Source organism: Galeopterus variegatus, unplaced genomic scaffold (genome assembly GCF_000696425.1).
Source record: "Galeopterus variegatus unplaced genomic scaffold, G_variegatus-3.0.2 Scaffold1767, whole genome shotgun sequence".
Classification (NCBI taxonomy): Eukaryota; Metazoa; Chordata; class Mammalia; order Dermoptera; family Cynocephalidae; genus Galeopterus; species Galeopterus variegatus.
In genome coordinates, this window is record NW_007727878.1 from 63,360 (window position 1) to 74,661 (window position 11,302).

The 11,302-nt window shown below is 45.2% G+C and overlaps 1 protein-coding gene across 1 annotated transcript in view; it reads left to right on the top strand.

Annotated features, from left to right (window-relative positions):
• The window catches only part of SHISA2 (shisa family member 2), a 5,961-nt gene extending 372 nt beyond the window's left edge, over window positions 1–5,589 (top strand). The window contains exons 2-3 of the mRNA XM_008578824.1: window positions 1–243; window positions 3,429–5,589. Of these exons, the coding sequence (XP_008577046.1) occupies window positions 1–243; window positions 3,429–3,982 (797 nt within the window). The 3' untranslated portion in view covers window positions 3,983–5,589. The remainder of the gene's footprint in view (window positions 244–3,428) is intronic.
• The last annotated feature ends 5,713 nt before the right edge of the window (window positions 5,590–11,302 follow it).

The window sequence follows — 11,302 nt, forward strand, 5'->3', positions numbered from 1 at the left end:
CGCGGGCCAGCGGCGAGTACTGCCACGACTGGCTGGACGCGCAGGGCGTCTGGCGCATCGGCTTCCAGTGCCCCGAGCGCTTCGACGGCGGCGACGCCACCATCTGCTGCGGCAGCTGCGCGCTGCGCTACTGCTGCGCCAGCGCCGAGGCACGCCTGGACCAGGGCGGCTGCGACAACGATCGCCAGCAGGGCGCCGGCGAGCCTGGCCGGGCGGACAAAGACGGCCCCGACGGCTCGGCAGGTAGGGCGGCCCGGGACCCAGAGCGGAAGGCGAGGGTAGTTGGCTTTGTCCCGGTGGCGCGGACCTGGGAGCCGGGAGAGGGGAACGGAATTAGGAACACTGAAGTTTCAGGAGAGGGCCTCGAACCGGGAGGTAGCCTGCATTGTGACCCACTCATCAATCTGTGCGAAGTGGGGCGCCAAATCGCCGCCCTGGGCCTCAGTTTCCCCATCTGTCAGCTAAAGCGTGGCTTGGCTTGAATTTTCCGAAGAAAGTCACACATTTAAGGTAGTGTGGGCTACAGAAAGCTCCCACATTCCTTCTGTCCGGGTCCGCTGTGCCCCTCCCGTGTCTCTATGGGGCGGAAGGTCGTAACGTCTTGGGGGTACCCGAGGAAACGGCGAGGCGCGCCCCCTCCCGGGAAGGCCTGGCAGGGGCACTCGCCTGAAGGGTCAGCACAAGGCAGGCAGCTCCTCGGGGCTTCGCGGTGAGCGATGCTCTTTCCCAGACCCCTGGGGCTTCAAGCTCTCCCGGACGCGCGGCTGCACCTTTCCTGCCGCGGCCCGGGCCTCTTGGGTTTCTGGACTATTCTTCTTACCACGTCAGACTTACTAGGTGTGACATCGGAGCTGAGCCCAACCTTGCTCTTTGTGGCTTTGATTTTTTTAATTATATGTATATATTTTAAATTGCCAAAGCCGGAGTCAGAAAATAAACAAGCCCCTGAAAGAATCTGGTAGCTGCGCTCCCTTCCGCCCCTCCAGAAGCCCCCCCAGACTGCCTCCCCGGAGGGTCTGCACCGGTGACTCCGCGGGTGTGTGTTTAGTGAGCGGGTGGGGAGGCGTAGAGGTGAGATGGCAAACGTGTCCCCGAGGGGGCGCCTCCTCCTCCCGCAGCCGGTCGAGTTAACTAGAGGACTTTTTACCCGCACCCCGAGCCCGGGCTGGGCGCGGCGGGACTGGGTCGGTGTTTATGGAGCGGTGTCCCGCGGCCTGGGAAGAGGCGGCTGTTTTCCGTGCCGCTCCCTTTGCCGTCAAGCGTTTTATTAGCACGCTGCTGCCATTGTTCCTCCGCCTTGACTCCGAAGAGAGGCGGGCTCAAGGTAATTCCAGAAGAGGTGCCATCTTCAGACGCAAGCTCAGCCTTGCAGAGTGTGTGTGGCCGTGGAATAAAGCCGTGAGAAACGAGCCAAAGCCCGAACTGCTACAATGAAGCGTCTGTTTAAGTTCTGCTCATTAGTGGCCTCCGAGAAGGCGGGCGGGCTGCGGACACATCGGTGGGTGCAGCTTCTCAAGACGCTGTGCCCGGGCGGTCGCCTTCCTCTTCTACTTTTAAACTTTCTCCCTAAAAATTCCCTTTCTTTCACTCTGTGCTGCAGTGAAGAACAGTAATTAAGCCTGCCGCGGGCTTATGGGAGCCCCGCATTCTTTACCCCCGTGTGGGTATTTACACTTCCAATTAAAAGTCCTGGAAAGAGAACAGTTATTTCTCCCCCAAACTCATTATGTGGACTGAGACTGGTTTCAGCTAGTTCTTGCTGTCAGGTTTGGGGTAATCTTTTTTTCTGTTTTAGTATTATTTGTGTACCTCTTGGTGAGTATTTAGGGCTGGTATCTTAATTTAGAGAATGAAATATTTAAAGCATGTGTAGCAAAACGCCCAGAGTCCGCTGCCCCAGTCCTCCGCAGTGCGCCTGCGGTGAGCGTGTCATCAGAACAGTGCTGCTGCTGGGCGACAGCTGTGCTGCACACTCTGTGGCAAGTGCTTCTGCCTGCTGAGGGGCACTATGTATAGAAACTGCTCAGTTCAGCATTGAAGCTCAAGGAAATCTTGCACTGTCAGCCTTTGTTAAATAGCTATGAAGTATGTTTTGCTAATAAGGCGTTATTTCCCCACGGTTCCATGTGGTGCTATATTCTAAAAACACTGACTTCAGGAACACCAGAACAGTCTAAAGGGGCACAATTAGAAAGCTGGCTGCTCTAGGGCACAGTCAAAGGGTGTTCTGGGTCTGACCGCAGAGGTGCCCATCTGACTCTACTGGCTCTGTGCTTTGTCAAGACCAGTAACACCCCGTCAGTCCCTGTCCTCATGTATTTTCCAATCAGATAGGGAGATGGGGCAGGAACACACCAGAAAACAGGTTCTTGGTCCGGCAGGGCGGCGCTGGGGAGGTGGCTCCTGCGCGGTCTGCAGGCTCTCGCTTCCAGCCGGCCCGTGCATCTAGTTCCTGTGCTGCAGCCCCACGGCTCCCAAAAGATTTTTTTTAAGACAATAATTTTAGAATGGAGTTCACTACTGGATTTAGATAATAGGCTTTGATTTTTATATTTTACAGTTTATTTTTTAGACTAAACCTTGATTAGTAGGTGCGGTGACTGGCGCTTCATGCCCTAAGGCCTTCCTCTGTGGTTTTTCACACAGAACTTGGGGCGTAATCTTCTCGGCTCACTGTGCCATCTCCTTCATGGAACAAATGTCTTGTTGCTCTCGACGTTTGTTCTCCACAATACATGGTTTCACGCTGGCCTGGGACAACTTCCCTCGGCAGGGACCACTTCACCTGAGGACCACGCACGCTTCAGCTGGGCCAGAGGGCCGGGGCTGTTCAGGCTTCCTTGACCTCCTGTGCCTTATAGACTCTTTTTGCGATGGTAGTGGCTTAGAGTCTGACCTAAATTTTTTATTTATCTGCCTATGAAAAAAGAACTTGCTAAAAAATGGTAAAAAGAAGTCTTCAAGGAATATAAGTAACTTTCTGGGGGAAAGAAAAAGAGGAAGACTTTTAAATAATTTGAACTCACTGTCACTCTTCAGATTGCACAACTCTCTGTTAGGGTGGACTTAAGTTTGGGCAGTTCAGTTATTGCAGGAAGTTTAGAACGAAAACAATCTTTTAAACCCATATTTTTGCTAAGCTGGATAGTCTGCCTCAGTATCGCGGTTGATGAGTCTAACTGTGAATGTTGACAGTTTTGCTTCGGAGTTTGATCCACCATGCTTATAGGGTTTTAGCACCTTTCCTAAGCATGTGACGAAGGGCAGCACATCTTGGCGGGGCTGCTACTGTGTGGACAGACCAGCCAGCTTAGGGCCTTCGATTCTGGGTGTCAGTGTTGCTCAGGTGCCCATCACCACTGCCAGTAACCAACTTTTACTGCATTCCACAGTAATTCTTAATGTTGCGTTTCTGTCCTTTTCTTTAGTCCCCATCTACGTGCCGTTCCTCATCGTTGGCTCTGTGTTTGTCGCCTTTATCATCTTGGGATCCCTCGTGGCGGCCTGTTGCTGCAGATGTCTCTGGCCCAAGCAGGAGCCACAGCAGAGCCGAGCCCCGGGGGGCAACCGCTTGATGGAGACCATCCCCATGATCCCCAGTGCCAGCACCTCCCGGGGGTCATCTTCCCGCCAGTCCAGCACAGCTGCCAGTTCCAGTTCCAGTGCTAACTCAGGGGCCCGGGCACCCCCAACAAGGTCACAGACCAACTGTTGTTTGCCCGAGGGGACCATGAACAACGTGTATGTGAATATGCCCACAAATTTCTCTGTGCTGAACTGTCAGCAGGCCACCCAAATTGTGCCGCATCAAGGGCAGTACCTACATCCCCCATACGTGGGGTACACAGTGCAGCACGATTCTGTGCCCATGACGCCTGTGCCCCCTTTCATAGACGGCCTGCAGCCTGGCTACAGGCAGATTCAGTCCCCCTTCCCCCACACGAACAGTGAACAGAAGATGTACCCAGCGGTGACTGTATAACTCATGGCACTGCCAGGTTCCTCTGTGAGACCGAGATCAAAACGGGGATGGATTCTCAAGGTGAAAGTCCTTGCATGTTGGTGTTTGTGGCAAGATTCTCTTGGATGGTCTCATTTGTCCCCAAACTATGAAAATGTCTCCAAGTTAGCATTTCTGGATCTCTTTCATCCCAGTGCGTCATTGATTCATGATGGAAAACTGGTATCAGCTGGAGATGCCTGCCTTGTTGCTCTTGGGTGTGTGACAAATGCTTGAGCCCTTAAGTGCCCTTGAGGTTTGGTTGTCAAGAAGAATTTTGTAAACTGATAGATTAAGGGTTTTTATTATAAACTATTTTTCCTTTTTTGTTTTGAACTACATAAGATCAGAATACCTGTTAGCTCCCTTTTACCTGGGCCCTTTTTTTAAAACAAGCATCCAAAGTTGAGGGGAAGACGTAAATAACACAGTTATAAAAGGAAACTGTCTGAACTCTGTGAGATTAGTTCTTGATCTTAGTATTCCACAGGCTCATCTTAATTTCATTGTAAAAAAATATATATATTGCCTATTTTTGTGCTTTTTGGGGGCCTATTTTGTGCTTTTTTTTAAAAACAAAGTCTTGTGTAGAGATCTTATTACAAATGATTTTCTGCATTAAAAAGAGATTGAAAGCAAGTGTATCATTTCTTAACTAATGAAGACCCTTTGGAACTCTGGGATTATTTTAATCTTGAAGTAGCAGATGACATAGTAATATAAAGCCATTCATCCCCTTCTTGATTGTATCTTTTAGTTTTTACAGTGACACCTGAGAAGTAATTAGATGCTTTTTGTACTGAAATCATAAAACCGTCAGCTGCTGCTTCTCCGAGTTGCTTTTAATTTTGCCATGTGGTACGGCTGGGCATTTCCTTCTGTTTGGTTTTCGGATCCCCATGTCTATATAGTACTGAGTGCAGGTAATTACCATAGTTATAAATGAAGATCGGTATTTCTGCCTAGATCTGATAAAACATTATCTTGTTTTAGTTATAAAAATTGAAAGAAATGCGTTACAAAGATATTTAGTATAGCTCCTCAGCCATAATTGGAGGCGTGGGGTGAAATTGAAGCCACAGATATGATTTACTTTGCAAGTCATAAGGCTTTTTATACTCTCATTGTCAAAACGGCTTATTTTGCAGGCGATAGGGTCTATTAAGTCAAGAGAACAGCTTTCAGAGAAGCTGCCTTTCTTCCTCCACACACTCAGTTCTGGCTTTCCTTTCTTTCAGACTTCAGCAAGGACTGTATCCATTACCAGTGTTCTGAATTATCACATTCGAGTGAATATATCTGTGTATCATTTACCTATGAGAAAGATAAGTTTAAGTATGCACAAGTAAATTTCCATCTGCTAGCAAAACCAAGATTTGTAATTAAATTGTCGTAAAGTATGGATTTTTACACATTTATATCTACTCCTAGGCTGTCTATTATCTATTCTGTGTTATGACAGAATAATGTAAAATCATTGTTGGCAATTGGTATCAACGAAGACACTCAATCGAATGTTTTAATAACCAAAGGCGGGGGAAATCATTTTACTTATTAATAAATATTTTATGGTGTGAATTTCTACGGGATTTGTTTTTTTTTTTTTCATTTTCATTCTACTTGGTAATTTTTCAGATGATCTAGTAACTCTGTTAATAGGATAAAATTGCTAAAAATCATAATACTACTTTCTAGAACCAGGAGCCTACTTTTAAAAGTAATCAGTATCTGAGCAGTTTATACACATGTTCTGTGAGTCGGTGAATATTATTATTATTATTATTATTATTTTTTTGTCCTTTTATTGAGACCGGCCGCACCGTGCTCAGCCAGTGAGCGCTGTGAGCACACCGGCCATCCCTATATAGGATCCGAACCCACGGCAGGAATGCTGCTGCACTCCCAGCGCCGCACCCTCCCGAGTGCGCCATGGGCTTGGCCCTGGTGAATATTATTTTACATACTCCATGGGAAAGGTTAACAACATGAAAGAGTTTTTTGGGATCATTATGTTATCAAGCTAATGTTGGTTCTCTACGTGGTCTTTGATGGAGGATTCCTGCTTACCTAAGGAAGTAAAATTCCTAGAACCTTTGAGTGGAAAGGGACCTTAGAGATCACTCAGCCGAGGGATTGGCAAACTCTTTTTAAGTAAGGAGCCAGAGAGGGAATATTTTAGGCTTTGTAGGCTGTATGGTCTCGAGCAGCTATTCTTCTCTGCAGTAGTAGCTCAAAACCAGCAGTAGCTGATGTATCAACAAATGAGCAAAGCTGTGTTCCAATAAAACCTTACTTATACACACTGAAATTTGAATTTCATATAACTTTCACATGTCACAAAATATCCTTTTGACTTTTCTCCCAACCATTTCAAAATGTAAAAACCATTGTAAGCTCTAGGGTTGTACAAAAACAGGCAGTGACCTGGATTAGGCCTGTGGGCTGTAGTTTGCCAGTTACTGATCCAGTCCTCGCTTAGCTGCTTAGCCAGTGCAGTCTCCTCTGTGGCATTCTTGGCAGCCTGTTTTAAACAGAGTGATGGGGAATGCTTGCTTCTCTTATATAGAATTTTCTCATTTTTTTCCTCCTTTTCTTGTGATAATTAAATACCACGATTAAAGAAAAAGTGAACTTTAACAAATGGAATGAATTTTTCACTTAGCGAGTGCTGCTTGGTCTTTCCAGAAATACCTCACAGAAGCAACCCCAGGCCTTTCAATTTTGCTGAGAACTGGAGAAATTTAGCTGGCAAAGTAAAAAAAGTTCTAATACCTGGTTTAAGTATAGCTCCCTTGCTGTCATGAATTATAAAAGTCAGAACCTATAAGGTATAATTTGCACCCAGTAGAAATACTTCAATGTCTGTCAGAAAAAAGCATTTACAGATAGGAAGATAGTTTGCCTCTGCACGTTTTCTGCTGTATCTAAACCTGTAGTGTCAGTTCATGATAGTTCCAGGGCAATCTGTATCGCTGCCTGTAGGAGAGAAAGTCAGACCTTCAATTGCAAAGAAGAAATCAACTAGCTCTTTGAATCTATTGAAAGAGTGTGGAAACTACACATATCCTAACGTTTCCGCTGCTGCTGAAGTTGAAATGTAAGAGTCAACATCCAAAGTGGCAAGAATACCATTAAGACAAATGTTTTTTAGTTTAGCATATTTACTCTGCAACATGCATCTTCATTCTGAATAAGTTTCTACAAGCTTGACTGATGAAATATTTAATCTATTAAATTTGCCTTGAGCTCATTCTTTCAAGAATGCACAGTTTATTTCATGAGTTCTGCAACCCATCTTTTCTCTTTGTTTTGTTACAAATTAGGATTTAGGTTTTCTCTAGAAGTTGCTTGAAGAAATCAGGAAGGTCAGAACAAAGTTGGTGATCGAAGTCACGGCAGATGTTCATAAATGGACTGAGCTCAGGAGAGAAAGCTTGAATGGCGCTAAGAGTTGAGATCAGAAAGAGTTTGGAATAACTGTTCTCTTCTCAGTTTGGCCCCTGTCTAGTAACTCATGGCTAGTCCCCTTTTCTCTCAGGGATTTTGTCTCTGTTTCCTGCAGATTCGCAGTGATCTTTTGCTTACAGTGCGAGTCTCCCTACTGTACATTTAGTGATTCATTGAAGTGTGTCAGCGGCTTAAATGAATAAACAGCATGCTTGCCTGTAGTTGCTTGAGCTTCCTAAATGCTCAGGAGGAATAGGCTTGTTTCTTTTCAGTGGACTTAAGAATTAAGACTTCTCACTAACTCAGCCTGATTTTCCTCTAGTCAGTCGAATGGCATTATTAAAATACAGAGTGTGTGTTTTACTGCAGTGTCTATCTAGAGCAGACCTCCCTCATGGTATGTGCACGGGTGAGCTTGTCGGGATCTGGGGAGAGGGACAATGGGCAGACAGAGAGAGACATCAGTCTCACCCTGTCAATCATTAGGAGAGAAAACAAGCATCCTGGCACCTGCCAGCCCTGCAAGACTTGCTGAGTTACAGCTAAGTAAATAAAGTATCAGCAGTAATGGCTCTATATACTTTCTAGGATTTTTAAAAATGCAGTCACTTCCCCATTTTGCTTATTTCTTTTGCCTCTTGCACGAGAGAACAATCAAAGCTTCTGAGCCTAATCTTACATTGGCGCTGCTCTTGAGTGGAGGAATCTCGAGGTGTGGAGAGGGTGCGCCAGTGGCTTTGCACATACCAGGGAAGTGGACTTCCTGGGGCCTGCCCCAGAAGGGACAGGGACACCTGGGGCAGACACACCTTCTGCCTTTCACATTTCAAGGAGGTATAAAGTGTGCATACAAGTGAGGACCCCAGCGCTCATCACTCCACCTGCTCCTCCTTTTCTGCTGCCTGCTTAGATGATAGAGCCTGGAGGACACGTCCGTCCTCCTCTCTCAGAGCCACAGGTCAGCTGTTTTCATTCAGCCCATTCATGCAAAAATACCTACTTATGAAATTTCTTTGCCTGCTGAATTTTTTAAAAATTACCTAAAAACATGAGTGTTATTGTGATTCTCATGCCTTTCAGAGGTTGAGTGAAAAATGACAAAGAATTAGAAATTATTAGCTCTTTTCCTGAAAATTACAGCACTATACTAGGTAGATAGGTTTTAGTGCATTGATTTGCATTTGCTTTCCCTGTTCTCTGTTCTTCTGTATAAAATCATTTACCAGTGGAAAACAGAAGAATAAAACCTAGGAAAACAGTCGCTCCTGTCAGAGGTGTTAGGTATTTTTGGATATTCACTACAACACCCTCACCATGACAGAATAACTTTGGGTAAAATTACAGCTGTGAGCAGGGATTTGGCTGAGGAACGTTGTGCTTTTCACAGTTAAATCCTCATAATGCCTTCAAAATTTATACCCCGAAACAAAGGACCTAGATTCAAGTTAAGAACAAGAAATCAGAAATTAATGCTGTTTTTAAAAACTTGTAAATGAGAAAAACTTCTAAATGAGAGATGATAAAGAGGTAAAAAGTTTGTGACGGCGGCGTGAGACCGATTTCAAACATAAAAACTCACGTGTTCATTTCAAACATCTTGAAGTGTATGTCTTTCCATTTAGGAAAATCACAGGTTACATAATAAATTATTTACTCAGGAGGCTTAACAGCTGTAGAAGACTGATTGCCATCTGTGTATGTGTACACATACATGTACAGAATGATCACAAGAGAATTTAAAACAGAAAGAACTTATTGCGTAAGGCAATCTCATCCAAGACCCTATTCTCAATTCTTGATTGATTTTTTAAAAGTAGAGTTTGTTTGCAGTGCTCAGCTTTGCTTGTCTCAGTTGTGGTTGGTCCCATTGAACTTCTCTGGAGGGTTGGACCTGAGTCAAAACCCATTTCCACCACTGGTGGTGTGGCCTTTTGTCTCTGGACCACAGAGTGCTCTCTGTAAAAGGGGATTAATAACACCCACCTCGTAGGGTCTGTGTGGAGACAAAAGGAGATAATATAGCATGGTGCCAGAGGCATACAACAGGTTTTTTGTTTTGTTGTTTTTTAAACCATCGACAATTTTATTTCTTGTTCTTGGTTTTTATTTATTCTTTATTTATTTTTGGTGGCTGGCCAGTAAGGGGATCCAAACCCGTGACCTTGGCTTTACCAGCACCATGCTCTCCCAAGTGAGCTACCTGCCAGCCCCCTCCAACAGGTTTTTATAATAAACATATAATTTCACTTCTTTTCAGATATCTGTAGCCTGTCCAATATAGAGAAATACATAAATAACAAAATATATCAAATACATATAGATCCTTAAAACAAGTTTTGGAGATTTTTCTTTTTTCTTTTTGTTTTAATAACTAATCAATTTCAATAACTTGTGAATTTCTTGTGTTTTTAGGTTGCTTTAGCCTAAGAGACTTGTAAAGAGTTGGTTTTCTCTGTTCCTTGAATCAATACCGTTCTTTGTGATGCCCTAAGTGGTCTTGTCTTATTTCTCTGCACTGTAGCTTTGTAAATTCACAGGGTTTCTCTCATCTCTATATCTCTACCAGGCCTGGCTACTCCTACTTAGACTTTCTAGCCTGCCCTTGGCATCTCTGAACCAGTCAAGGTTCAGTAGATGGAATCATTTTATTTTAGTTTAGTTTTCTACTGAATTCATTACAACCTGCACACAGCAATGCTCACAAATCTTCAACGTATAGGTTGATATGCAATCACCCAGATCAGGAGGGAAGATCCAGTCGATAGCTCCCTTTGAAGGCAAGTGGCCCTCTGATCTCCATCTGTAGTTCTGCCTGGTTGGAACTTCATGTAAATGGAATCACATGCTATGGACTCTTTCGTGTCTGGCTTCGTTAACTCAACATTATGACCGATGTTGAATGGAGCAGTAGCTTGTTCCTTTTTATTGCTGTGTACTATTCCATTGTGCGACTATACCATAATTATTTACATACTCTACTGTTGGTGGACATTTGGGTTATTTTCAGTTTCGTGCCATTAGGAATAACAGTGGCGGGAACATTTGGAAACATGCCTATTTTGAACGTAAGCACTCAGTTCTCTCAGGTGGAATTCCAGGAGTAGAATTGCTGTGTCATAGGATACGTGTGTATTTTGCCTTGGTAGATATGGCCGTAGTCACACTGGCATGTTAACAGAGGAAATCCGTCTGAGTTGGTTGAAGAGGAGTTGCGAAACAGAAACAACAAAAGGCAACACCGAGGAAGCAGAAATACTAACTGTGCAAAGCAGTTACTACCCTGAGGCTGGGATACAAAGAAAGAATTGTGGGTATTAGAATCTAGAAGCTCAAAGGAAAGGCCCTGCCGTGCTCAGGGAGGGGCACCTGGCGGCTGGTGCTGGTGCCCCACGGGGACACAGGGAGGCTGGTTCTGGGAGTGCAGAAAACAGCCGGAGACTGTACCAGCTGCTGCCAACGGTGAAGGCTGAGGCTGTGAGGACTTTGCAGGCTTGTGCCGAGCATCACAAAGCCCAGGGTGCAGGGAAGGGAGGGCTGCACGTGGGTAACTGGCACACTTCAAGTGGAGACTGCCTCGCGACTTGAAGAGTTTGGAGAACTTCCTCATCTTTCCGTTGTGTGTTGTAAATGTATTAACTGAATTACTGTAAGTGTATATAAAGCCATGAGTGGGGCCGACCCCGTGGCACACTCTGGAGAGTGCAGTGCTGGGAGCGCAGCAACGCTCCCGCCACGGGTTCGGATCCTATATAGGAATGGCCAGTGCGCTCACTGGCTGAGTGCGGTGCGGATGACACCAAGCCAAGGGTTGCGATCCCCTTACCGGTCACGATAAAGACAAAAAAAAAAAAAAAA